At 47.0% G+C, this 27,006-nt stretch overlaps 1 protein-coding gene across 5 annotated transcripts in view; it reads right to left on the bottom strand.

Moving 5' to 3' along the window:
- Positions 1-1,571: 1,571 nt before the first annotated feature.
- The window catches only part of LOC123016859 (scaffold attachment factor B1-like), a 28,562-nt gene continuing 3,127 nt past the window's right edge, over positions 1,572-27,006 (bottom strand). Inside the window, exons 3-21 of one of the 5 annotated variants that reach the window (XM_044417545.1) lie at positions 26,040-26,104; positions 25,696-25,950; positions 23,042-23,104; positions 21,839-21,866; positions 20,397-20,979; positions 19,870-19,916; positions 18,453-18,553; positions 15,609-15,758; positions 14,636-14,739; positions 14,068-14,216; positions 12,667-12,758; positions 11,851-11,987; positions 8,732-9,025; positions 7,869-8,009; positions 7,146-7,185; positions 6,038-6,159; positions 4,050-4,162; positions 2,873-2,936; positions 1,572-1,939 (exon numbers count right to left, since the gene is read on the bottom strand). In XM_044417545.1, the coding sequence (XP_044273480.1) occupies positions 1,813-1,939; positions 2,873-2,936; positions 4,050-4,162; positions 6,038-6,159; positions 7,146-7,185; positions 7,869-8,009; positions 8,732-9,025; positions 11,851-11,987; positions 12,667-12,758; positions 14,068-14,216; positions 14,636-14,739; positions 15,609-15,758; positions 18,453-18,553; positions 19,870-19,916; positions 20,397-20,979; positions 21,839-21,866; positions 23,042-23,104; positions 25,696-25,950; positions 26,040-26,104 (2,675 nt within the window). In that variant the 3' untranslated portion in view covers positions 1,572-1,812. The remainder of the gene's footprint in view (positions 1,940-2,872; positions 2,937-4,049; positions 4,163-6,037; positions 6,160-7,145; positions 7,186-7,868; positions 8,010-8,731; positions 9,026-11,850; positions 11,988-12,666; positions 12,759-14,067; positions 14,217-14,635; positions 14,740-15,608; positions 15,759-18,452; positions 18,554-19,869; positions 19,917-20,396; positions 20,980-21,838; positions 21,867-23,041; positions 23,105-25,695; positions 25,951-26,039; positions 26,105-27,006) is intronic. The other 4 variants (XM_044417546.1, XM_044417547.1, XM_044417548.1 and 1 more) reach the window with 4 other exon arrangements.

The raw sequence follows: 27,006 nt of genomic DNA, 5'->3' as shown, positions 1-27,006 counted from the left end.
TCTACATGGCTCTATTCGCCACAATCTATCCCAGAACCAAGTAGCAGATGATGGGAGAAACCTATATGCGGGTCAAGAAGCAACAGTGAGAACTGGACATGGAACCACTGATTGGTTCAAAATTGGGAAAGGAGTACGGCAAGGCTGCATATTGTCCCACTGCCTGTTTAACTTATATGCAGAGCACATCATGAGAAAGGCAGAGCTGGATGAACCACAAATTGGAATTAAGATTGCTGGGAGAAGGATCAACAACCTCAGATATGCAGATGATGCCACTCTAATGGCAGAAACTGAAGAGGAACTAAAAAGCCTCTTGATGCGGGTGAAGGAGGAGAGCGCAAAAGTTGGCTTGAAACTCAGCATCAAGAAAACTAAGATCATGGCATCAGTTCCTCTCACTTCCTGGCAAATAGATGAGGAAGAAATGAAGGTAGTGGCAGATTTTATTTTCCTGGGCTCCAAGATCACTGCAGATGGGGACTGCAGCCAAGAAACTAAAAGACACTTGCTCCTTGGGAGGAAAGCTATGGAAAATCTAGGCAGCATACCAAAAAGCGGAGGTATCACCCTGCCAACAAAAGTGCATATAATCAAAGCTACGGTTTTCCCAGTCGTAATGTATGGCTGTGAAAGTTGGACCATAAGGAAGACTGAGTGCCAAAGAATTGAGGTCTTTGATTTGTGGTGCTGGAGGAGACTCCTGCAAATCCCTTGGACTGCAAGGAAATCAAACCAGTCAGTCTTAGAGGAGAGCAACCCTGACTGCACTTTAGAAGGTCAGATACTGAAGGTGAAACTCACATACTTTGGCCAGCTATTGAGAAGGACTCACTAGAGAAGACCCTCATGCTGGGAACAATTGATGGCAAAAGGAGAAGGGGACTGAAGAGAATGAGGTGGCTAGATGGAGTCATTGGGGCAGTGGGTGTGAGCTTGGGTGGACTCCAAGGGATGGCAGAGGACAGGACAACCTGGAGGAATGTTGTCCATGAAGTTGCGATGGGTTGGGCACGACTTTGCGACTAAACAACGTAAACAATAAAGTAGCAGGTGATGGACAGGGGCCCTCCTCTGCCAAACACCTTGTGGAAATACGGACAGTCTGAGAAGGCAGTCTTGAGCTGAGGAAACCTTCCCACATTATTTCCACCCCTTTGTTTCCTCCTATCCAGGCCACATCCAGCTGTTTAGCCACCCAGTCCCTCAGTCATCTACCTCCCTGCAAGGAAAGCGCGCTCTCCTGTTCTTATGTGGGGCATCCTGTTGCCACAACTTCCTTAACTTTCTCTGTCCTTCTTTCCATGCTGCATTCCCTGCCTAACCTTTCTGTCAAGGTGTTCTCTCTTGGATCACTGTCCATACCATCTCACTTCAGCCTCTGAACTCCTACAAACACGTAAAACCTATTCCTACTGTTCAGCCATGCAGTGGAAGACTTTAATCCCAGCCAGAATGACAACTTTCTCTTCCCTTGTGGCAGATGGGCTGTGAAGGCTTTAACATTCTCTGAGCCTTTGGCCCATTCCTGCAACTCAGCCCATCAGCACCAGAGACTTCATCAGGAGAAGCACAATACAATACAGCTTTATTGTTTATGGAAAATGGAATGTTTCCTCTGAAACAATCGAGCAGTATCCAGAGAATAACATATTTGGCCTGGGGAGTACAAACACACACACTTGAATTCACATTGGGTGCAAGCTACGGGAGGGTGCTGTGATTTCCTGTTTCAGCAGTGAATGTTCACGACGATGACCAGGGAACAAAATTCAATGCGGTGGCCACACAGCATTCAAAATGGAAGAACATTCAGTAGCGCCGGGTGAAACGAGGGTCGCTGGGTCGACTCGTTCTATCCTGGCTAGCAAAGCTGCTTTGCAGACTAGCTCCTTGCGCCACTGGGTTCTGGGCTCCACCCTGCATGAACCCTCCACGCCTATGGGCAAAAGTCAAAAGGTAACTTTCTGCTTAGGTTATACAACATCCAGCATTCTTAAGCAAGCGTGCACAGAATCTGGCTGTGAGAACTGAAATGTATGTTTGTGGCTGAAATTTGCCTGTATAAAACCCACAACCATCATCCTATACTTGCACTTCTGCAGCTTTCAGAGCAGAAAAGAGACTGCCCACCTTGAGAAGCACAAGTGTGAAAATGGAAGCACTTTGGGCTGGTTCTTGCAATACAGAATGCAAGGACATGTCAACGAAATGGGAGCAAGCTGGGCAATTACTCTGGGAAAGGGTACTTGCTTGCCTGGGGGAAACCCACATCCTTGGCTGCCCCCGTGTGGCTGGACCGGCAACATGGGACCCCGCCACAGGGAAGCAGTTCTCGTGGTCTCGGACAGGTGCATGAAGGGGACTGAAACACTGCTGTCCGATTTGGCTCCTGCAGAGTCAAATTGGGCAAGGCAACAGGAGCAAGGAAGGGACAGAGCCATCCAAAGTTTTCTGCCGGGAGAGCTAGGGAGTACAATTCAACCCTCCCTAAATTAAGGAATCTTCCTGGAGGAGCCAAGCAATGGGGCAGGGGGTTGAGGTGACAGAATGAATCCCTGCTAGTTTCCCTGGAACACCTGTCTTGACCCATGCAGATCTGGAGTCCAGCAAGGAAGCTCACACAGGTCCCCAGGATAAAATCACACAAACAGCCAAAAGGATGCCTGGAGGAAAAGACAACCTATGGAGAAACTATTCAAAGGGTGGCCCGTACTGCGCATTTTTTCAGCTCACTGGAAACGTGACACATTTTTCTCCCAAGATGGTACAACTTCAGCAGTGACCTGAGGTTCTGTGAAATTGAGTTCTTGGTGAAGAGAATCTGGGAGATGGGAATGGAAATGGTGAAACCCTTTAAGTCTCCTCTTACCCTGATATTCCTCCTCTGTTCATTATGTGGCCAGGCCCTGATTGGCTGGAAATGCTCCTGTCACCTAGCAAAGGAAAAGGAAAAGGGACAGTCAGCCAACAAAGAAATTCTTGTTCTTCATGTTTTGTTTTAAACCCTCTGAGTGGGGACTCAGGATGATTTCATTGACTTGTTGCTTTATTTACAGAATTGGTCTCAAAGTCTAGGCAGATGTCAGTATTGAACAATGCAAGGAAAAAGAGGAGATTAAAACCCAAAGAAATAATGCATTAAAAACAGAACATGAAAAGCAGGGCAGGTCAGCAAAGAATGCTTCCCAGAATTGTGCCAGTGCTTGCCTGACTTGGCACAGATGTGGGGCTGCCACACTGAAGTTTCTTCTTCTACTAGACTCTGGTAAAGCCAAAGGTCCATGTGGAACCACCAGGAGAACGTTCTCCAAGGATGGGTCCTCCAGGTTCTGCAATAGGTTTCTGAAGGCTTATGCAGGTCTGTGCCCATAAAATCCTGCATGGCCCTGTGGTCTGCCTCCTGATGTGTCGAGGAGAACAAGGAAGCATCTACTCAATAGACTCAGGCGTGCTTGTCCACAGAGCCCAGAATGGGCTACCCAGGCCAGGGATGGCTCTCCAAGGCACTTTTTAAAGCAGTGATGCCACAGACTGGATTTAGAACCTTGCTTGTGCACAGCCTGGGGTTCTACCAATGATCTGCAGCTGCTTCTAAGAAGGGCTCCCTGCTTAAGAACTGGTCTCTGGCAAAACTGGTGGGGATCTTGGCCATGACAGCAAAAGCCAGTGCCTTTCCAAGTAGTTTCCATTTGCAACTGTATCAAGCAGGTGTGTGCCAAGATTGGGACTGCCTGCTGGCCAAGTAAAAAGCATGAGGAGTCAACCCTGGACTTCTAACCTTAACACTCTCAGGAAAAATAAGCACTGTACTATATGCTCATGGATTGGGAATGCGAACCTCATTATACCCTGGACCCTTTTGCCTACAGACCTGAACTCATGGGCGGGGGGGGGGGGGGGGGGGCAAGGATCCTTTTCGGACAGAAAAACTTCCAGGAACACTATGCTAACTTGTGCCATCTGAACGTGTCAAGAAATAACATTCTTAAGAGTGGGAGAGGAGGATCATCACAAGGCTGATGCGTAAGCAGAATGCAGATGTCTACCTTGCCATCTTTCATGATCCCGTCCAATGATCCCACCATCCACATCACTCGGCCATGAGCGATCCTGATGCCCCTCGACCTTGCGGCTGTGATCCCCCCAGTCGCGCCCATCTCTGGATGGGGAAAAGGAAAACCCCACGGGGGGGGTCAGTGCACTGCGCTCCTTGGAGATGCTGCCAGGCACAGGACTGGCAACATCTGCACGCACAGCTCAGGTTTTATTAATTTTTTTTTTGTATTTATAAGCTGCCAAGTAGTCCAAAAAGACTCTCGTACGTGGCATACAACAAGCAGAAAATTACAGATGTGCAGTAACACATTAAAAACCATCATTAAAATATAAACAACAAATTTATTAGTCCTTGTTAAATTAATAATGTAACAAAGGTTATTCTAAAACACATCAAGGTGAGATGGATACCCATACTAATTGACTAAAATCCCAATAAAATTAATAAGCATCTAAAATCAATTATTAAAATGAGTGGATAAGAAAAATGTTTTTGCCTGGCACTGAAAAACAAATAGCATTGGCACCAGGTTAATATCTTTGTGAAAGCTCTTCCATAGGTGGGGGGCAGGCACCAAAAAGTCCCTTCTTCCATTTACCATCCCTCTCACCTACTTGAGGAATGGCTTTTTCAGAGGTGCCTCCTACCCAGATCTTAACAGCTGGGTGGGCATGGCCTTTTAGGTTTTACCCCTGAGAACCCTGAACAGGATAACACGGTCCACAGTGCAAGGTTATCCTGCATGTAGCATCACTTTTCCTGGGGCAGACATCTGGAAGCAGAAAAGAAGAGTGCCCCCCATGAGGAACTGGGATGGACCTCCTAGACCAGGGGTCGGCAACCCGCGGCTTCGGAGCCGCACGTGGTTCTTGAATCACACTGCTGCGGCTCCATCGCTCACAGCCTCCGATGTGCAACCTGCGCCGGCACACCACAGCCCCCAATCTGTTTCATAAATGCAACACACTATAGTTTTTTTTATACACAGCATAAAGGTAAAAAACAATATATGCAGTGTTATCTTCATTTTAGAGGTCAAAGAGTTTTGCGGCTCCCAGTGTTTTCTTTTCTGAGGGAAACAGGTCCAAATGGCTCTTTGAGTGTTAAAGGTTGCCGACCCCTGTCCTAGACCAACCCAGCCAAGTCCTTCATCAAAAGAACTGCCTCCTAGCAGACAAATCAGATAATGCCCCACTATCAGGGATGATATAACAGGGAGAATGAAATGTTTAGGTCCAAACTCTGCCTCCCACTTCCTCGTAACTGAATTACTTCAGTACTTGAGCTACACAAAATGGGGCAGGGGGATCAGGACTGTATGGTAAATACACAGTGCAAAGGAAAAAGCTGTGCAATGCAAGGCAGATTTTGGAACAGTAGGAATAATTTCCTCACACATGTAATTAAAATTCAGGGACATCACTGTCCATAAGACATGGGGATGGTCAGCAGTTTAGACAATTTAAAGGGTGACTGAGGGAAACTCAGAGAGATGTGTCTGTGGCTGCCAGTCAGCAGCAACTGGTACATTTGGCCCTAGAAGAAGACACTAAGAGAAATAGGGCAGCCATGAGCTCTACGGGGAAGCCATCTCTGTGGGGCTTCTCATTTCATCAACCACCACTTGGCAACAGCCACTTCACTGGGCCAGAGCAAGAGAAGAGAAACAGAGCCAGACCCTTTGCTCTGTTGAGAAACCAGAAACCTTCAGCTCCAATCTGCTGGCATGGAAGGACTTTTCACTCAGGACCAGCACCCGAGTTTGTCCCCCCACTTTTGTCTCCTACGGCCTTCTCCTTTAGTGATGGATCTTCGCGAGCCATTCTGGAACACACCCCTAGATTCCGTTTCTCCCTCTTCAGCAAACTATTCAGACTTTCTGGATTGTGGTACTAGGAATGCCTGCCCACTCCCCCCAGCCACATTCTGGAAAGCGCATCACACCCAGCCCATGACTGTCCCCTGTGACACACTCACCGGGACGGGGGTGGCAATCCATGTCCTTTGCTTAACCTCCTCTCTGATCCGTAACCTGCCCAGCTGTCCCGGGAGTCCCGGGAGTGGCGGTCGGGCCCTCCGTGTCGTTCATCAGGATAGCGCTGAAAGGGAAGGCTCCACAAACTGAAGAGCAAGCTGTGCGATGCAAACCCTCAGCCTTAGAAGAGCAGGGTGGCTGTGCCGACAGGTGGACAGAGCCAGCAGATGGGTCCCCACCGCCTTTGTTACCATGGCTCAGAACAAGGTGCGGTTTATCACCTGACTGCCCACCTGAGGAAGTTCCATGTCAGCCCTAAAAGTGCCACCACAGGCATTTCTCCCCAGGGGCTGTTCATGCCACCCTGATGCCTTCTTGCTGCTCGACTGCATATAGCCGGCCAGGCAAATCAGCTCCATTGAACAGCACCATGCTTGCTCTTTTGTGAATGGACAGATTATGATTATACATTTGTGCCTTGGTCAGTGGTGAACCCATTTTGGAGAGCCACAGCAAAGGAAATGTGCATGCCAATGAACCCAAACCTGACTGGGGATGAAGAGAGAGTCAATTCTGCTACCTGATCCACAATGCCTTGTTTGCATGCCAAGCAAATGTTACAATCAGCAAGGGCAACTGTGGACTCCCTGGCTGAGAGCCAAAGACAGGGCTGCTGGGCTTCAACACGCTGCTGCCCTGGTTGTGCTCGCCCGTCTGCTATAAGCTTTTGCTATGCTTTGCTTCCTGGGGTCTTGCTATTTTACTGTCATGCAACTGTCAATTTGGTTATTGCTATCACTGTTTTTAATGTAATTGTGGGAAGCTCTGAAGTGGAAAAAGTGGAAAGTGAAAGTAGTTGAAATGAAACTAAATTTGTGTGAGAAGGCAGGAGCATTATGCGAAGTCAGAGGAAGAAAAAACACTCCTTGCTTCGGCAGTGCAAACTACTGAATAGATGTGAGAAGGGACATAGGACAATGGTCATGGCTAGGAATTCTGGGAGTTGCAGTCAAGTCCCTCCAGGGGGTACCAGGTTGCAGAAAATACCACAGACTCCTGCTGGAGCCTTCTGGGGCACAGCAAAGGGCATACCAGATAACAGAGACTTACCTGTCCATCTCGATCGGGTACTGTCCTGGAGCTCTCTCTCCTGAAGGAGGGAAGGGAGAGACAGGCAGAGAAGAATTCCGTATTAATATGCATAAATGGATAAAGCTTTGGAGATGCATCTTCTTGCCTGAGGATAACTCAACAGGAAAAGTGTTAGCACTACACCTGCAGCTTTCTGAAGAGAGAACTGGTCAAGGGTTGGAATGGAATAACCTGGATGCTAAGAACGCTCAAAATGCTACCTACACCTGGACACATCACACAATCACCATTCAATCTATCAGGGATGTGAAGACTTATGGCTTAGGGAGAAATGAAGCCATTACGCCTTCTCTGCTTTCGTAGTACGTGAATGGGAGGTTCACACTTTGCATTTTGAAGTATACTGATGACATTTATATGAGACTTAGAATATAGTAAAGTGGATTTTTTGGTAGAAAGTTAATACCATAGGCGTGAAAAGCAAAAAGGATCCACAGCTGCTCTCCAGCGTTTCTTGCTGAGAAAGGCTTCTCCGCACTGCTTGCTACCTGCCCCTTTTCACTGGAGGTGCCAGGATAAGAATCCTTAACCAAATGTACCTGCGCTCCTGCGGACCCATCCAGTCCTTTGAAAGGGCTGCCCAGGACAGCGTGCCAGTGACGCCAAAAGACCCAGACCCCCTCCCGCAATGCGCACTGCAATGGCCTCCACTGACACTGCAGCCAGGGGAGGCAGCCTTACCTGTCCACTGGATGGTCCGGGTACCGACTGCGGTCCCTGTGGTCAAAGCTGTGGAAGCGGTCTTGTCGACTGAAGTCAGAATGGTATCTGTCATCCACGGTCATCCGCTTTGGCTCTGGCCAGTAAGAATCGTCACGCCTGCTGGGACAGTGTATTGAACAACTCACTGAAGGCTTTTATTTCTAATGGCTGCTTTGGTTTTAAACTGTTATGGTCAAGAGATATTTAAGCCGCACCTTACAAAAGGGGAGGGGGACGGGGGAGGGTGGGAAAGTAGGAAGGAAGGAGACAGACCCTTACAAGAGGGGCATCCTGCTTGGCATTCCAACAGTGATGAAAAGTCCTGACTAGCCACCCAGAGTATGTGCCCGTGTTTATTTGCTTAAAAGTATGCATGCCCTCCCATCCTCTTAGCCTGGGCATGTGAGGACACTTGCAGTACTCAGTGCATGCTGCTTCTGCTCTCGCAGCATCCTCTCTTCAAGGGCGGTCTCTTTCGGTAGCAACACCCTGTGGCCGTGCTATGTTCTGGCTTGCGGAGGCGGGGCAGGCACTTTGGGCAAACTGCCCTAGGATGGGTAGAGGCTCCACAGAGGCACAATGTCAAGGAGAGGGGATGCAGGAGCCTACTAGAAGAGGGAAATCAAGATTTCAGGTAAGAGTCTTTTGAAAGAGAGATGATGGATGGGCACACACCCCGGCCAGAGAGTTACTCTGAACCAGGCATATCTACATCTGCTCCCCGTTCCACATGCAACTGTAGATTCCAAACCATTTCACTCCTGAAAAATGGGCAGCTGCCACGGTAGCCCCCGTCCCTGCAAGACACCCCTTTCCTCTGGGCCCCAGCCCAGCCCGCTCACCTGCCATCAGAATCGTATGGCCGCCTCAGAGCAGAGCGGCGCTCCTGCTCGTAGCGCAGCTGCTCCTGCTGCCGCCGCAGCTCCTCCCGCTCCCGCTGGATGCGCTCCTGCTCCCGCCTCCTCTCCTGCTCGATGTGCATCCTCTCCCGCTCCAGCCGCTCCCGCTCCAGCCGCTCCCGCTGCAGCCGCTGCCGCTGCAGGTAGAGCCGCTCTCGCTCCCGTTGCAGCCGCTGCCGGACGTCCCACTCCTGGGCGGCCTGGATGCGCTGCTCCCGCTCTCGGCGCTCGCGCTCCCTGCACCCAAGGGAGACACACCTTTTCAGCAGGACGGAAATGGGGAAATCTGGTGAGCAGCGCACATCAACTGGGTTGTGGCAGGGCAGCTCTACTCCCGTATGCATGTATGTGTGCGCACATAAACACACACAGTCCCATGTTCCAGGCACTCCTTAAGCTTCAGGCTGCACAAGTCCTGCACATCCACACTACTGTGCCCTTTCCTTGTTATTTCCCTGCCTTGCTATTTTGCTTTTTAGTCTTTTTATTGTGCAGCATTTACAACACCAGGGAAAGATCAGTAAATCAGGAAAACGATTCCATGCAAGAAGTACAAACACCAGGAGTGCAATAAAAAGCAGCAGCCTAGGAAAAGAAAGGAAAACAAAGCAACAAACATTGCAGGATTGCCAAACAAGAGCAGTGACTTAGATCCACATGGCTCCTAGTCCACCCAAAGATAACCAAAAGCATCTATGCACTTTCCATTTTGGGTGGCAGTGGGGGCTGCTTCTCTTAAGATGAATTATTCATGCTTCCAACTCCTGACCATACCCACACTGGACACAAGAGGGCCTTTTAGAGACAATTCAATGCTCTGAGACTGCTTACGGATTCAGATTAAAGGGAGATACAGAGGCATCTTGAGATCCTACCAAGATGCTTATGAGACTAAATAAACGTCACGCTCTGTAACTTCATCACATACAGCAACATCCTGTTCCCCACTGAATTCAATAGGGCTTACTCCCGACCTTCTTTGTCTGGGGTGCCCTCCACAAGCTTCGGATAACAATTCCCATCAGTCCCAGCCAGTGTGTTCAGTGGACGGGGTGATAAGCGTAATAGCCCAAAGCATCTGGAGGGCACCAGGCTACTGAAGGCTCATGTGTGGGTCAAAGACACAGAGTAAATCTCCAGACCTCCACAAACGCCCCCAGCCACTGACTGAGCCAGTACCCAATGCCTTGGGCCTTCTCCAAATCCAGTCAGAACCTCTTTAATGCACCAGACAAAGGGCAGACACTTCCCCAAGTGATGAGCCTGTCGCGCTGAAACCCAACTTCCCATGCACCCGTGCTGTCTACACAAGGGTGCTGGCTCGGCTCTAGGGCAGGGGTGTGCAACCTCTCTGCTGAAGGAGCTGCCATGCAGTTCCAGGTCAGGGGCCACAGAAAAGAAACCCGCTCTGCCCCCAAGCCACCCTTTCACCATGGGCTCCACACCTGCCCACCACCTCTCCAGAATGCTCTGCAGCAGAGTGGGGAACAACAGCTTGACGGGTGAGCAGCTGCAGAGAGGGCTCCCTGAAGACTGAGAGTTGGAAAGCTGCTACTGCTGAAGAGGGAGAAAGAAAACCTGAGAGCTTTTGTACTTGAGCAGTTCCAGCGTGCAGCTTGCAAGTCTTGACAAAGAAAACACACATTACGGGAGTGGGAGGGCAAGAGAAATGAAAATGCAAAATGCTGGGGCGAATATATGGGTGAAGGGAGTGTAGAAAGACTTTTGGAGAAGATACTGCAATGAGAATTTTTCAGGAAAGACAAAAAGCTACATCAGCAGCATTTAATCAGCAGAACACAAAGAGAAAATCTTCAAACTGGTCTACCTGCAAGTAGTTAAGAAGACAAAGGACTGCACTCCTGCATAATAACAAGCTCTTTAAAATATGGACTTGAAACAATGGGATGGTTGGAGGGTAGGGAAATGCGCAGGAGACTTAACTCTCCTAAGCATGCCCCATTAAAACTGAGCAGATAGCACGGAAGCATGCCAAGGCAAGTGACAACAGTGTAACAGATAATGCCAACAGTGCTGTTACAGGAATGCAGGAATATTTCAAACAGTGGGGAGGGAGAGAAATCCATTGTTGTAGTCTGCTGCAGCAACTTGCCCTGGGCTGGTGAAGGTGGCCTTTAGAACTACTTTAGTTCTACCCCAGTAACACAAGACAGCCCTTCAACTTCTTTCTTGCTCCACTTTTAGGCTTACATCGATCCTGCTGGATACCGCCCCTCCAAGCTGGTGTCCTCCCTAGGTGACAGAAGACAACTACTGTCCTGAGCCAGCATACGCCAGGCTCCTCCACTACAGGCCTCTAAGAGGTCCCTGCAAATGTACGCGTTTACTGCTGCCTTTCCTTTATTGCACCATTTGAAGTACCATATCTAAAGTATCTTGAGAAACTTATGCTGAGGACACTGCTTTCTGAGAACCTGGCCCTAAAAGACAGTTTGAGTTCTCTGATAACCCATAAGCCCAAACAACAATAAAAAGAACTAAGAGAGAGTGCAGAAAAAGATAGGAACATTTGCTATGCTGAAACTGAACCAGAAGAGCCACTGATCCAGCCTGCACTTCCTGTGAAAGGCAGAGCCATGATGGAGAGGAGCTCCTACCCCTTCCAGCTGTATGTATGCTTTCTCTGACTGGCCTTGGAACTGGGAGTTCACAATTTTCTATGCAGAATGTCTTGCTTCAAGACAGGGCGAGCTCCGTGATGCTTTATGCCACAAGCTCTGTGATGCTTTATGAAGCCTCTGCATTCTTCCAAGAACCCAGACCAGCCTTCTGAAGCAAATGAAGCTATATTTTCCTTAATATTACACAGCCTGAGAGAGGTATCTCTAAGTACCTTCCTTAATCGCACAGGCCAAGCACAGTAACTGCAGCACTTCGCAACAGATCCGTAACAGGAGATAGCTTTTTGCTAAAAAAAAGGGAACTGTTAGACACTTGCTTAGGTGGAAGGGCAAGAAATTTCAGAGCCTGGGATTGTCCATCAGAGTTTTGGAAGACCAAAATCCTGCCTGAGGGGTATGGGATGGCGAGTTTCAACCCACCTTCGTCGTTCCGTCTCTCGAATTTCTCGTTCTCGTTGTCTCTGCCGCTCTCGCTCACGCTGCTCTTTGATTTTATCAAAAGATAGAATGTCTTGTTTCTCTTTGCTCTCAGATTTGCGATCGTGGCTCTTTGTGCTCTGAAGTTAGGTGAGGGAGGAAGGTGATAGGGATGCGAAATTATGAAACAGAATAAGTCTTCTAAGCCCATCTTCCAGCAGTGACAAGGAGTACAAGGATTTGCTCCCACCTTTGCTTCTGGAGAGGTGTTCCAGCAACCCAGTTCAAGCCTCCCCACCACCACCAGGGCTATTTTAGGCCCCACATCATGACCTCAAGGTGCATCTGGGAACATAAGCCTGGTCCCAGCAGGCGAGACCAACAGCTCATCTAGCCTGGTGCCTGAAAACAGAGGCTCCTTTCATTCAAAGCTGTAAACCAAAGGGCAATGCTCTGGCGGTCCAAGTGTTGCTGGCCACCAACTCCCATTTGCCCCAGCCAGAATATACAAGCAGGGGAGGTGGGTGTTGCAGCCCAGCATCTGGAAGGCTGCAGGTTCCTCACCCTAGTTTTGCATGCAGGGAGAGAACACATGCGCTCGGAAAAGCTAGTCTCTGCCAGGCAAGGGCCTCTCAGCTGAAAGCCACACACAAGGGGCTGGCTGCATCGCCTGAGAGACCAACATACAAGAGCTGCAGCAGCACCTGACGCCAAGGCAAGGCTGCGCTTGTTGGCAGACCAGGGCCACAAGGGTGCAGTGTGGCACTTCCCCACTTTCCACCCCACTGTGTTTCAGAGACTGAAGGTCAAAAGGCTTACTCTCTCTTTCGATGTGGTCGTGGTTTTCACGCTAATAACAGGCTCGCCCTTGGATTTGTCCATGACCACAGTCCGCTCAGTTCCGCGGCTTGCTGCATTGACACAAAACTGTAACTTAATAGGCAGCCCCTGCACTCTCAACCACTGCAGAAATCAGGCAGGTTTCTCTTAAAATGCCCACGGCCAATTCAGCTTTCAAATCACTTCAAATGCCTGTTTGCAGCAACAAGTCAGCAATCCTACTGTTTAGTGGAAGGAAAAAGAACCCAAGCTAGGCCTATTTCTGAGGCTCTTATACAGCAATGCTCAAATGTTATGACACAAAATTGGCACCTTTCTCAGTCTTAAGACTTGACAGAAGCTGGAGAGGAAGTAACTGATTGTTCTTAATGCAAACACACAGCCAGTGAGTGTTCCTCGGAGATGCCCCAGCATGTAAAGCCCCATTTCTCAAAGCTCCAAGAGCATCAGCCCACTTTCAAAATTGGGAGCATGCTTCAATGGCAGACCTGAAAAGTTTGCTTTCAGAATTTACCCAGCCTCAGACGAGTCTCAGCAATGTGTTTCTGTGTGCCTCACTGTTCTGAACATGCCTCTTGACTGGATGGAAACAAATCCAGAACTGTTACTCACAAAGAGACACAACAAAGAATATTTTCTGAGGGAAGATCGTTCTGCTGCATCAGGATAAAAAATGGGTTTTTAAGGATTATGTTTGCATGGCCACCAAACAACACTCTTTGGGCAACTTACAGAGAATCAAATACTCCAAGTACGAAATATAATAATTCAAACAATAAATTGTAGCATCAAGCAAGCCTTTCCATCCAGTAGGGACAACCAATAAAAGAACTAGGTGTTTGCATTAAGTCATACTAGAATGGCTGGAGTGAATGAAAAAGCCAGAGGCCAAGAAAACACACCACAACCATACTGAATTCAGAGACACACTATGCCGTCCAGAGACATACAACATAATTGGACAGGATTTTTTTTAAAAAAACCAAATAAATAAATCTGAAATGAGGCCAGGCTGGAGTATTGTCTCTCTCTGGAGCTTTTGGAACTTCCAAGGGCTTCTCAATGGTATAATGGTATGGCAACAGTTGGCAATGGATGGAGCAACTTGCAAATTACTCTTCGTGTAAGCATCTTCACAAATGCTTTAATTCAACTCCCTAAACTGACCTTACCACATGCTTCCTCTACCAAAAGTCTTCAATTATTTTGAGAGAGATCTCTGCTGAAACAGGGGTGGAGAACCTCCTTCCATATCTTTCTAAGGGATGTGGCCATTTGGAAAGCCTCTATGAAACACTAAGATTTGTGTAACTCCCACACACATCCCACACCAAGCTTGTATCACTTAAAAGGAAAAAAAGTAACAGCAGTTTTAGTTACCAGATTTAACAGAGCGTGAGCGTCCAGAGGATACCACCTTGGACTCCTCCATTTCTTTCCCCGCTTTTTCTTCTGCACCATCTTTTCCATCCAGTTTCTTGGAATCATCCCTTTTGTCTACTTTTTCTTCCTTTTTAAGGCTCAGGGATCTACAAGAACAAGATGAGCACTTCCCAAAATGGCCAGACACACACACACATCTCAGCTCAAACCTACCATAAACTAAAGGCACAGCTAAAATAACTGTGTGAACCGTAATATGAAAAAGCGTAAGAACTTCCAAAAGTCTCTTTAAAGAAGGCTGCGGCCGGACGTAATTCTGAAGCACTGGCTGACTGTCCTGCGCACTTTTCTCTTTTGGTAGAGATTTTTGGTGCTAACCCTTTCAAGTTACCACAGCTTGCCATCTCATCTGAACTGAGACTGCGGTCAAACCACAGTTTGTCTGAATTAAGCAGAGGTGGGAAACGGGCATTATTTTCTCTCCCTGCTCACAGCTGGCAAAAGGCCACTTTTCACCTTAATGCTTGACACACATGGGGAACTGCGGAAATTACCACAACTTTACCTTTCCGATCTAGAGTCTGCTGAGTGGCGTCTGTCCTTCTCTTTCTTTACTTCGTTTTGTATCTTGTCAGATATGGCCCTTTTCCCAGCAGGTTCATTTTTGGCCTGGAATTACACAGATGGCTTGGAGTTGGCATTTCAGCATCAGCAGGACTGAGCAATCAGGAGACTTTTTATGTCCTGCATCATTATTTGCTATTAATATACTGTTTATCTTATTGTATAGTATTGTAAGCCACTCAGAGAGCCCTCTGAGTTATGGGCTGGTAAATAAATGTAATGAATAAAATAAATAAATTGGGTAGGGGCAGAGGCTTAAGCAGCATGTTTGAACATATTCCACAAAAGAAAAGAAGTGAGACAGAATGCCCAAGAAAGGAATGTTCTAAAGATATGAAAGGGTAGCTGCACCTTCTTCCAGGAGTGTATTTTCATTTTTAATTTGTAACTGAAATGTGCACAAAGGGATACAGTGCAAAAACACTTTACCATGACTATAGGAGTGTGCAACCTTTGCCTTGAAAGATGCTGCCAGTACTACAATTCCCATCATCCCTGATACTGGCCATGCCGGGTAGGCCAAAGGCAGTCTGAGCTGAATATTATTGAGAAGGCCATGGTTTCTCCAATTGGACACGCTCCTTGGACACGATCCAATGGAGCAAAGCTCAGGGAACCAAGGTTCCACTTGGATGCCAGGAAGCACTTCCTGACAGTCAGGACCCCCAGACTGTGGAATGGGCTTCCACGAGCGGTTGTTGAGGCCCCTATCAGTGCAAGATAGGCTGGACATACACATGGTGGGCATGTCATGAGCGGAGCCGGCTGGTGCTGGAGGTCAGACTAGATGGCCCGGGGGGTCCTTCTGACTCGCTGTTACTATGTTTCTATGTTTCTCCACCACTGCCTTAGGCCAACATTGGCCAAGGATTCCTGGGGGTCTCTGCCACATCACATGTGGTTGTGAAACTTACCTTTTCCACAGAGATCATTTTCCCATGCAGTTCTGTTCTATGCAGGTGGCTGATGCATTTGGTTGCTTCCTCGGAAGATGACATAGTGACGAAGCCATAACAGCGAGCGCCAGGACTGCGGGCATTTGTCACCACTTTGGCACCCACCACCTTATAGAAGGAAGAATGGGAGAGAAGAGGAGGAAGGGAAGTAAAATGGAACCAGCCTGCACCACACGTCAAAAGCACATAGAGTGGTAAAAGCTTCCAAAAAATAATTGCCTGCTCTCAGCAACTTGACCATCTTCTCCAAACATTTTGCAGGGTGAAGGTATATTTTTGCTGAACTAAAAACTGAAGGCACTAATCTGGCAAATATTACATAAATCTGTCAGGATGTAGTTCTGAACTAAGGCAAATGTATTTCATCTGTTGCAGAAACTGAGATAAAGGCAAAACTTTTCAGTAGGAAGTCCTTTGATAATTAACTTAAATGTCTTTGCTCTGCTGCTAAATTGTTTTCCTCTTGGGGTTTACTGTAGCAGAAGAATATCCTGAGTTTAGAATCCATGTAATGCTTGCCATGAGAGTTAATCCAGATGCTGAGTGAAAGAGAGCAGAGGGTTGGACATGTATCACCACTGGGCAAACTAATGTACCAGGTATGGTACTGAATCTGCCTTGGTTGCCCTGTATGATGACCTGTACAGGGAGAGAGACAGGGGGAGTGCGTCCCTGTTGGTCCTCTTGGACCTCTCAGCGGCTTTCAGTACCATCGACCATGGTATCCTTCTGGATAGGCTAGTGAGACTGGGGGTTGGAGGCGCTGCTTTGCAGTGGTTCCACTCCTATCTCAATGGCCGACCCCAGATGGTGGTGCTGGGCGACTATGGCTCTGCACCATGGCAGCTATGCCATGGAGTACCACAGGGCTCCATTTTGTCCCCTTTGCTGTTTAACATCTACATGAAACGGCTGGGAGAGGTCATCAGGAGGTGTGGGCTGTGGAATCATCAGTACACTGATGATACCCAGCTCTACCTCTCGTTTTCAACCAATACAGGTGAGGCAGTGGCTGTATTGAACCGGTGCCTGGCCGAGGTAATAGGCTGGATGAGGGCCAATAAACTGAAGCTCGATCCAGTCAAGATGGAGGTCTTGTTGGTAGGCGGTTCGGGTTTCGGGGAAGGGGACTTTGACCTTGTCCTGAATGGGGTTGCACTCCCTCTGAAGGACAAGGTCCACAGCTTGGGAGTGCTCTTCGATCCAGAGCTTTTGCTGGAAGCTCAAGTAACAGCGGTGGTGAGGAGTGCTTTCTTTCAGCTTCAGCTGATTCACCGGCTGCGTCCCTACCTGGAGAACGACTGCCTAGTGACAGTGACACACGCATTGGTAACTTCCCGACTAGACTTCTATAACGTGCTCTACGAGGGGCTGCCCTTGAATTCGCTCCGGATACTTCAATTGGTGCAATATAGAGCTGCCAGGTTGCTGACGGGGACTGGGCGTTGTGCTCACATAACTCCAGTCCTCCATCAGCTTCACTGGCTCCCCACTGAAGTCCGGGCCCAATTCAAGGTGTTGGTTATCACCTATAAAGCCCTTAACGGCTTGGGTCCTGGTTACCTAAAGGAGCGCTTGCGTCCATATATGCCCTCCCGCCCCTTGAGATCAGTGGGAGAGGCCGTTCTCTGGGAACCCTCCGTGAAGGATATTAGGAGGGTGAGTACCTGGAGGAGGGCTTTCTCTGCGGTGGCGCCCAATCTATGGAATGCGCTCCCCAGAGAGGTCCGCCTGGCACCGTCGTTATTTGCTTTTTGGCGCCAGGCCAAGACCTTTTTATTTAAACGGTATTTTAATTGTTGATTTTATTTATCGATTTTAACAACTTTGGCCAGGATGTCTCCAATTGTATTTTATTGTAATAATGATATTTATTTGTAAGCTGCCCCAAGGCTTAGGCAAATGGGCAGCGTATCAGTCCGCTAAATAAAGAAAGAAAGCAAGCAAGCAAGCAAGCAGGGAAATCTTGCTTCTAATGAAAACGAAGTATCTACTGAAGTAACAAAAGCAAAGATAAATAAAACAGGGAGCTATTCCACAAAACAGAGCCTGGCTGGCATCTTCTAAAATCCACATCTTAATCAAAATGCTGGCACTGTATGATATTAGAAGATGAGTGAGTGCCCAATTACATTATTAGACTACAAAATGATGTTTTAAAAAACCTTAAAAAAACTTTTAAAAAGCTATGGTGATACTCACAGGATTGTAAACAACTCTTCTGCCACTGATGGAAAGTGTTTCATGAGCGGAAGCATTCCCACCCATGGACATCCACACAGTGGGCATGTCGTAAGCAGAGTCGGCTGGAGCCGGGGGTCAGACTAGATGGCCCGGGAGACCCCTTCCGACTCAATCTGTTTCTATGTTTCACCCCAACACCTGCTCCAAGGGGCCAGGAAACCCTCCAGAGAGAATTTTGGTGTGGCGTAGAGGGCTACAGAGAAAGAGGAGTGGAAACTGCAGGGGAAAACAATTTCCAGGAGAAACTGAGGGAGTGCTTGCACCAGCATGAGCACTCAAGAATGATGGCAGCAGAGTCCCTGGACCCAATGACAACTGCATGGAGACACAGGAAGGAACTCTCCTGCGCTGCAGCATGATGTTCCTACAGAGCCAGTCGTAGCACCTGGCTTGAAGGAGCCGATTCTGCCCATGTGGTTCAGACTAATTTGGAGAGAGACTGCTGATATTCAGGAAGATGAAGAAGAAAGAGACAGCAAGAAGAATGGTGATCCAGTTAAACTTGAGACAAAACTGAATCCTTACAAGCAACAGGTTTATAGGTTTTGATAGCTGTACCTTTCCATATTTACTGAACAGATTCTTCAGATCTGTTGCTCTGGTTGAAGAGGAAAGACCACTAACCCACAGGTTCCTGCCAGGGCTATCACTGGAGCGACCTACATCAGTGTTACAGTGGAGAGAAGAGTTAAATATTTTGACATCTGAGATGGAAAGTGGGGAGAGAAAGCAAGGAAAAAAGCAAGCAAACCTGAAAGTGATGCATGATTAAGGGCTTCTTGAAAGGTAGGCTGTTTTTTTATAAGCCACTCAGAGAGCCAAAGCGTGGGCTAATATAGCAGCATATAAATTAATAGATTAATAAGTAATTTTAGATGGCATGCAGGATTGGAGGTGCCATGCAGGAAGTCTGTAACACAGCAACAGACAGTTGGTTTTGGACATAAGAGCCAAGATTATTTCATCTCGGGGACAGAGGGATAAAAAAAAGTCATGCGCCAAATTAAAATTAGCAAATTTATTATGGCATAAACTTCCAAGCATCTGATGGAGTGGACAGTACCCACAAAAGCTTTTGCCCAAGTAAATTTGTTCACCTTGAAGGTGCTACAAAACTCTGTTGTTTCTGTGGTGTAACAGTTAAAGAATTTGAGACTTGAGACTGGTGGGGCTGAAGTTCAGATCTCTGACTACAGAGCTTGCTGGGGGACCTTAAAACATTCACAGACACATTCTCTTGCCCTGTTGACACAGGATTGCTGTGAAGATAAAATGGGATGTGATCGGGACAGACTTCAACTTCTGGGAAGAGTGCTGGGATGTAACTATAATGCCAATAACAGCACACTCCCCAAACCTTACCCCATAATTATAGCAGGCTTTTTTTATTCACAATACGTGACTAGCTTCTTGTGTCAAAGTGAGATCGCAGCCTCCTTTTCATCCCCATTTAATTCCTTGTACATATAACCACTTTTGAAGAGAACAAACAAATGTGTTTTGGAGCACATGAAGTGTGCCTTTGCCTTACTAAAGAATAGTGGCCAACAGGCACTTGTCTCTTCAGGTTGCAGACAAGATGCTCCAGCATAGAAGGGGCACTGAAAGGAGCACTTCACCTCCAATTCCAACTGTTGCTCTATCAAGCAACGTGATGGTGCATCTACAATGGACTGACTGGGTCTCAAACCCTCAAGCAGCCATGGGCTTTAGTGCGAGACACAAACCAATCATGCTTTCTCTTAGTCTAGCCTTCCCAACATGCTGCCCTGCGTACATTTTGGCCACCAAGTCTTATCAGCTCCAGGCCGCATTGCCAAACCAGGAGAAAACACTGCAGGGTGGGGAAGCAGAAGGACTGGGGGAAATGCTCTGGGAGAAAAAAGGCCATTGTTTTTCCAGGAAGTTCACTGAAGTCAGAAGAAAACTGAATGCTGCCATGCCAGGAAAAAACATCATACTGGTAAAAGCTTACCCTTCTCATCCTTCAAAGCAGTTTTAGCCTCTGCATCCTCCTTAGGGCTAAAGACAGAAAAAGAAAAGAGAAAAGAATAGACTGTGACTCAATCAGAAAGAGGCCATATGGAGACAGAGCAGGCAACACTGCATGTGCTATGATCAGATACCTACCAGGACACTCATTTCTGAAAGGAGAATTAACCATCTGGGTAAGGGAGTCGGGGAGAAATGCTTTCCAAACCTCAACAGGGAGGTCAGAGATGACCAAAACAGAACTAACTGCTTACAGGAGAAAGGTTAAGAATGCAACCTTTGAAGATTGAGACATATAACATAAATTGTTTCAGAAAGAAAGGAAAAAAACAAACATCTTCTACCAAAAAAGTGTGCAAGGACAACTAAAAGAAGCTTCTATAATAAGCTACAATCTCATTAAGGCCCTCAACAGGGTCATTTGAGGAATCACAATGCATTTGCATTCATAAACGACCAATGGGGAAGAAAAAAAGACAGCATCTGGTCTAAAACGGAGAAAAAACAAACCTCGTGTTCTGATCACCGCCCTCTTTGGCAGAGGACTCTCTAGTGGCAGAGGACTCTTCCTCACAATTAGCCTTCGCTTCCATCTTCTCCGCATCTTGGCTAACCACTTGGGGACCTGTGTCCGTCTCCGCAGTTTCCTCACTACTGGCTTCCAGAGTTTGGGCTGCTCTGCTACTCTCACCTCCACCTCCTCCTCCACCACTCCTGTTCTCTACCGCTAAAGAGTCAGAGTCCAGATTGGCTTCCTCATCTGTCTGTTCGCTCAGCTCCCCTTTTGCTATTACTAAGTGCTTCGCCTCCTCCTCCTCCTCTTCCTCCTCCTCTTCCTCCTCCTCCTCTTCCTCCTCCTCCTCTTCTTCCTCCTCGTGCTTGGCCAAAACCTGGCCTGACTGGCTGTCCATTTCTAACAGGTCTTCATCCGGCTGAGCAGTGGTGGCAAGCGTGTCTTCTTCTTCTTCCTCGGCTGCCTGTTTGCCTGGCAACGGGTTATTCGCTTCCTGCGCCTGCTCCGCTTCAGAAGCGTCTTCTTTAAGGGGCTCAGATTTACAAGTGTCACCCAAAATGTCGAGCATTTTCTCATTTTCTATGGATTTAACAGGAATAGAATGGCACAAGGTTTAATCACCAGGGAAACATAGCAAAGACAAATGCGGGACAGGCATGGCTGCCAGACTAACACTGAGAGAACGGCTAAGGCTACACAGAGATTGGAAAACCCTCGGGTACATCACATTCAAACGCCTACAACTCATTGCAGTCTAACATGGCTACCAGAGCACTGCCTGAAAGAGAGAAGGAAGAAAAACCTTTATCATGGCATTCCCAGCTTTTTCCTTGGCTGTCTTCACACAGTCGCACAGCTTTTTCATTCTTCCAGAAACTAGCTTCCAAAGTCCAGGATGCTTATACAGACTGTATCAATTCTTTGTCACAGTTCAGCTTCCAGATTTTACTGACTAGTCCACATGAGAACACTGGAACAACTTCAGATGGAATCGGAATGCATTTGTCGTGCAGAAGGCAAAGTGGAATGAATTTCCATGACCAGCCCATCTTCTGTCTTCACGTATCCACTTTTGTTTTGGGTCCCTACTTTTATACTCTACTGCACTTCTAGTCAAAGTTACAGTGCAAAGGCAGTGCATACTATCACAAGATCTGCTCTGCACACAGGGCTGCTGCTTGTGGGGTTTTGTTTGCTCCCCATTTAAGGGATTTAAAGCAAGTCACTCATTCTCAAGAGACTGATCTTGTAAAATAAGAATAGAGGGTGCTCTTACAGATCTGGTGATATGACCAGATTTCCAATCTCTGTGGCTTTTTCCCTCTGAACTGGTTTGCATACCAGTCAGAGTATTGAATTATAGATATTAATGGAATAAAACCATGTGGAAAGTTCAGAACAGACGCGTGAGGCGCAGCATGTTTTTAAGGAACAGTACCTGATTCCAAGGGAAACTCTTCAAGTTCCTATTAAAACAAACAAGAAAACAATGTTATAACACTTCATGTGACAAGCAGAGAACAAAAGCAAGAGAGCAGTCAGAAGGATGCATGGGACATTCTCCAGCCGTTTTGTAGGAGAAAGCAGCAGCAGTGATGCGCTGTCTCCCTTGCTTCCCAAGGTAAGGGTAGTAAGGGGAAAGCCCAACCAGCCCCCTCATCCAGCAAGGGCGGCACAGCTGATGGGGGCTAGCTGCATCCTCCCTCTTGGAAAAGTGCCCATCCCTGCAGGGCAGCAAAATTAGAGGAAGGCACCCTCTGGCCTTTGCCACAGGGAGATCAAGCCCTTTGCCCCCAAGAGCCCTGCTTCACTTCTTGTGTTTGCCTCTCCTGCCCAGCTCTTATTCCTCACAACTGTAAGGAGGACCACCAGCCTCTGGGCGGCGTTTGCCTCATTCTTTCAATCTCCAACCAATGCAAAAATGTTAGGCCCTTCCCAAGACTTGAGTCAGTCAGAGAAATGCTGCGCAGAAGTTCATGACTGCAGCAAATGCCCATCAAGTGGTTCAGAACGCTAGACAAAGGACCAGTGTTACACCAGACAGAACAGCAGCTCGCTTCCCTTCATTTGGGAAAACAAGCAACAAATAACCCTGATTTGGACAGAAATTTCCACTAGTGCTTATTAAAAGAAAGGAAAAAAAAAGCATGAATATTTTTAAAATGGGTCTGTGAGAAGCACATGCCACAATGCACACTGAGTTGGGTAATTTGACCATTATTCCATCCACCATTCAGAAAACATCCTCGACAGCAAGAGACAAACAAGCTCCCATTTCATTTCTGACACCTAAGTTATTAAAAATTCCTCTTGTTTCATTTAAAACAACCATGACTCTACCAGATTCTCAGGCACTCCAAAAATGGAAGTCAAAGCACCCACTGGATGAGAAATTATCCAGACCTTGAATGTAACAACTGCACCGGAGCATGGCTAACAAGAGGTAATTCAGTTCTGCCAGTTCTACCATTCCTCATGACCTGCTTCCTAGTGCAAAGTGGGACAGAGGATAAAAGAGGACTAGGACCAACTGAGGCTTAAACAGGGAGGCTCTTTGCTGTTGATCTCAAACCAGAAAGCCACATCGAGCCTTGTCCTGAATGATAAGCTCTAAACAGACACATCACTTTTTCAGTGTTACCTTCAAATGTGTAAAGTCAGAGGATGCCCGATCGAGAACGTCACCAGCATCTTCACCCTCTGCCTAAGAGAAATAACAACAATGTCAATCTTCCTAAAAAGCCACATACCTTTACTAAAATTAACTCCAAAGGAGAAACAGGCAAAATTGCTCATTAGCACCCCCTCATCCAGCAACCCTTAACCCCCTGCTACACACACACACAATTAGCTGCTAGTCAACAAGTATTTGCTAGCACTGCAAAAATCACAATAAATGGAACTGGGGAAATTAAAAAATGATGAAAATCAACAGGAATTCTTGAGTGTGGTGGTGGTGTTGCTACAATGGTGAATGGTTCTGTCCCCTGGGAGAGCTTTACCTGTTTTCCTACTCTTCTCTCTCCATCACCTTTTCTTTCTGCTGGATCCCATTTTACATATGCAACAAGAGAGCATGACTGGCATACAAGCTATCGGTTGCGAAATGGCACACACAAGAGATCGAAAACTGGTTGCTTTAATCAGGAGAACCCCCAAAGCACCCAGGTTGTGTCAGTCTCAATCCCCAGTGTGCTGACAAAAAGCAGGGAGGGAACCTGCCTTCCCCAGGTTGAGGTTGGTGAGGCAAACACCGCTTTGTTCTGCCTTCTGTCAACACACCAGGGGAAACCAGGCAACTGCAGCCTCAGCAGATCATGCCCACAATCATTCCTGCATACAACACCTTCCTACTTGGTGGAACAACCTATTCCACTGCGTACACCAGCCCACCACTCAGTACTGGCTTTTACACTCACTGAGTGAAGCAACAAAGTAGAACTAGATGGGTTGAAGGAACTCAATGGGCAATCAACTCTACTGCCAGAATAGCTGTCTATCATCTGCCTGGTTCCCACAAGTCCCATGCTTTGAAGCTGCCAAGAATTAACCATGCTGATAGGAGGGGAGATGAACTCAAGAGAGAGAGAGAAAGTGCAGGATGGGTTTGCCACAGCTGCCCTATCGCTCTCCCATGTCCATACCCAGTGTGTGGTGCAGGGAGAGCATGAAAAAGAGAGAACATTGCTTCCATGTGCTCTATACCTTAGCAACCTATTGTTAGCAACATGCTCTCTGGATGTTCATTACAGTGCAAAATCAACAAGTAACATTAGCAAAGTAATCATATTCCTAATATTGATGACAACACAATTTTGGCATCATTTACTTCTATCCCAATTAAATGTAGCCTACTTCGTTCATTACCTCGATGAAGTAAGCAGTCTTTACACTAATTCTGCCAAGAAAAATTACCCAGTCCCCCAGGGTATGCATGGTTGGGACAAGACAGAAACAGAGCTTCTCTTTTCTAAGGGATGCACAATTTGCCACATTTAACGTCCTACTGCCTTCAGGGAATAGTCCTGTGGATGCTCTTGGGTGAGGGAAGAGCCCTGCTGGATCAGGCCCGAGGCTTATCAGATCTAGCATTCTGTTTGGCCAAAAGCTGGACATGAGCAGAACTGCAGCACCCTCCTGCTCATGTTCTGCAACAATTGGGTGGCTTCTCCCCATCCAGGAGTGGTTAGCGAAACTTGTTGAGGTTTCATAAACCTACACTCTCCTCTCCCACGTACCCCAGACTAGGGAAGTTGCCTGGTCCAAAGCCCATCTGCCACGAAGGAGCATGCACAGCCAGCCAGAGCGACCCATTTAGCAAGGAACTCAGGTGCATCTACCACATACCCTAAATATGCTGCAAAGGGGCCTAACGCAGGTTACGTGTCATTGCTGTCTCAGCCAGGAGAAGCCTTGAAAAGCTTGCAAGAAACTCCAGGGTTCCTCAGAACATAATTGGCACATCCACTTGTTCACCCAAACCTGCTCTTCACCCTGCCTCAGCATTATGTGCAAACTGCCCACTGCTCCAAAAGTGACATCTGGAGAGCACTCTTCATTGGCCAAGATGGAAACCTGCAGAAGAGGGACTTCAAGCCCACCTCTCCCACATCCAAATACAACTCCGCATTCAATAAACTTGCCTTGTCCTGACCTAGGATCTCACATGCATTCAAACACTTTACAGGTTACACTTGTTCCTTGCAAGTGGCATCCCAGTTCTAAGTTTTATTCTGGAATCAGTTCACAAATGACTTTTCAGCTTGCTTAGAACAGCAGCTTGAAATAGCTGAAACCTGAGAATTTCTGTTTACTGAGATTATAAAATGGGTATCAGTTCACTTTGATTAGTTGCACTATACAGAGTACCTAACCTGGCCCCTGGGCGTTTCCTTATAGGTTCAAACTACCCCAACTTTCAGCTGAATACGCAGAAAATAGGGTTATACAAATATGCAAATCTAATCAAGCCATTAAATGGGCTGCAATTAACCCAGGCTTCCATACCTACACCACCCATCTCTAACACTGAGGAAAATGAGCAATGGAAATGCATATGGAAAAAACATATGTTCAACTTTGATTTCAAAGTTCTTTCTGAATTCTTATTACTATGGACAATATTTATAAACATGCATTTAAAGCTTACAGATTTTAGCCAAGAATGCCACCAAAAAGCATGGGTTTAATGGGGGTTATAAGTAGATACCCAGATTATTACTGCTATCTTTATTTGAATAAAATAACACAATGGTGATTATGGAGCTGATTCTGCACATTTTAAGAGATGCATACCATGGCAACTAGTATTTCTCTTGGTTCTTCTTTAATATCTGACAAGGGTGGAGGTGTCTCCATGTTACCTACGGGACATCCTGCAAGCTGTTCTGGAAGGTCTCTCCTTTCTGCACCAGCATTTCTTTTGCTATCAGAGAGGGAGCCCAGTCTACTCTCAGTACCACTGCCGTTATCTATGTCAGCTTCATCTAACACACTAATATCCATCATGTCAATATCCTGCAAGTTATCCAAACTTGTTTCAATATCCTCCTGCAGAAAGAGAAAAAGCCAGATATGATAGTTGCCTGAACTTCAACTCAGAACTGTTATGTTGCAGCTGCAAGTGCAGTTAGACATACCTGCCCCTCTCCAGAGTCATCCTCAAGTCCATTGTCTTCAACTCCTTCTTCCTCTGGTCTACGCCCTAAAAAAATGAGAGTGTTAAAGACTCACACCATAAACCTCCAGGCAAGAATCGACTTATTATGGATCTCTGTAAACTGCTTGCGCAGCCTTCTTAAAGGGAGGGACCTCTCTGGTCTCCTCAGGGCTTTAAGGATCATCTTGCCCTGAACAGGAAAAGCAGCTGGCCCAATCTGAGGACCTGGGATGGTTTCTCCCTTCCCAGCTGCCAGAGAAACTGCATCTGAGGAAGCATCTTACCCGGAAGAGAAGGGAGAACATATAGATTAAACTTAAGGACAAAAGAAGAAAAACTTAAGAAAAGAAAGAGGAACAGGCCAGGCAAGGAGAATAAGAGCTAAATTCAACAAGTACATCGCCAGCCACCTATGCAAATGAGTCAAGCATCCCCATCAGGTGTTTCATTTCCCCTCCCCCCAATGCCTTTTTAGATTGTGAGCCCAAAGGTAGGGAATGCCTGATTCTTATTTCCTGTAAGGTGCTCTCAGTAGTCTTATGACTGAACTGCAGAATACAAACGTGTTGAATAAATACCTGAAATATTTCGATTACAATATACAAATTATGAGCCTTTACAAGACAGGATGATCCTACTAAGCAAATTAAAATATGAATAGTTTCAGGTTTCAGAACCAGAAATAAAGGCTGGTTCTCACAACTAATAGTCCAGTATACTTTCACCAGCTGCAGCAGACAGCTGCCCCACACTCCCCACTTCCACCACCAGCTGGGCTTTAAAATCCACCCAGACTCTCCCTGATCCCAAACCCCAGACCTGACTCTGGATTCAGCACATGACAGTGCAAGCACTGGGGAAAAAAGAATTTATTAAGAGGTTAAAAGATAGGGGTGGAGAGTACTAAAACAAACAAGACACCAAATACACAAAAGAGGGAGGTGAAG

This window comes from Varanus komodoensis, unplaced genomic scaffold (assembly GCF_004798865.1).
Source record: "Varanus komodoensis strain SLA01 unplaced genomic scaffold, ASM479886v1 scaffold89, whole genome shotgun sequence".
NCBI classification, from domain to species: Eukaryota; Metazoa; Chordata; class Lepidosauria; order Squamata; family Varanidae; genus Varanus; species Varanus komodoensis.
The sequence above is the reverse complement of the archived record's forward strand: the minus strand, read 5'-3'. Positions and strand labels throughout refer to the sequence as shown.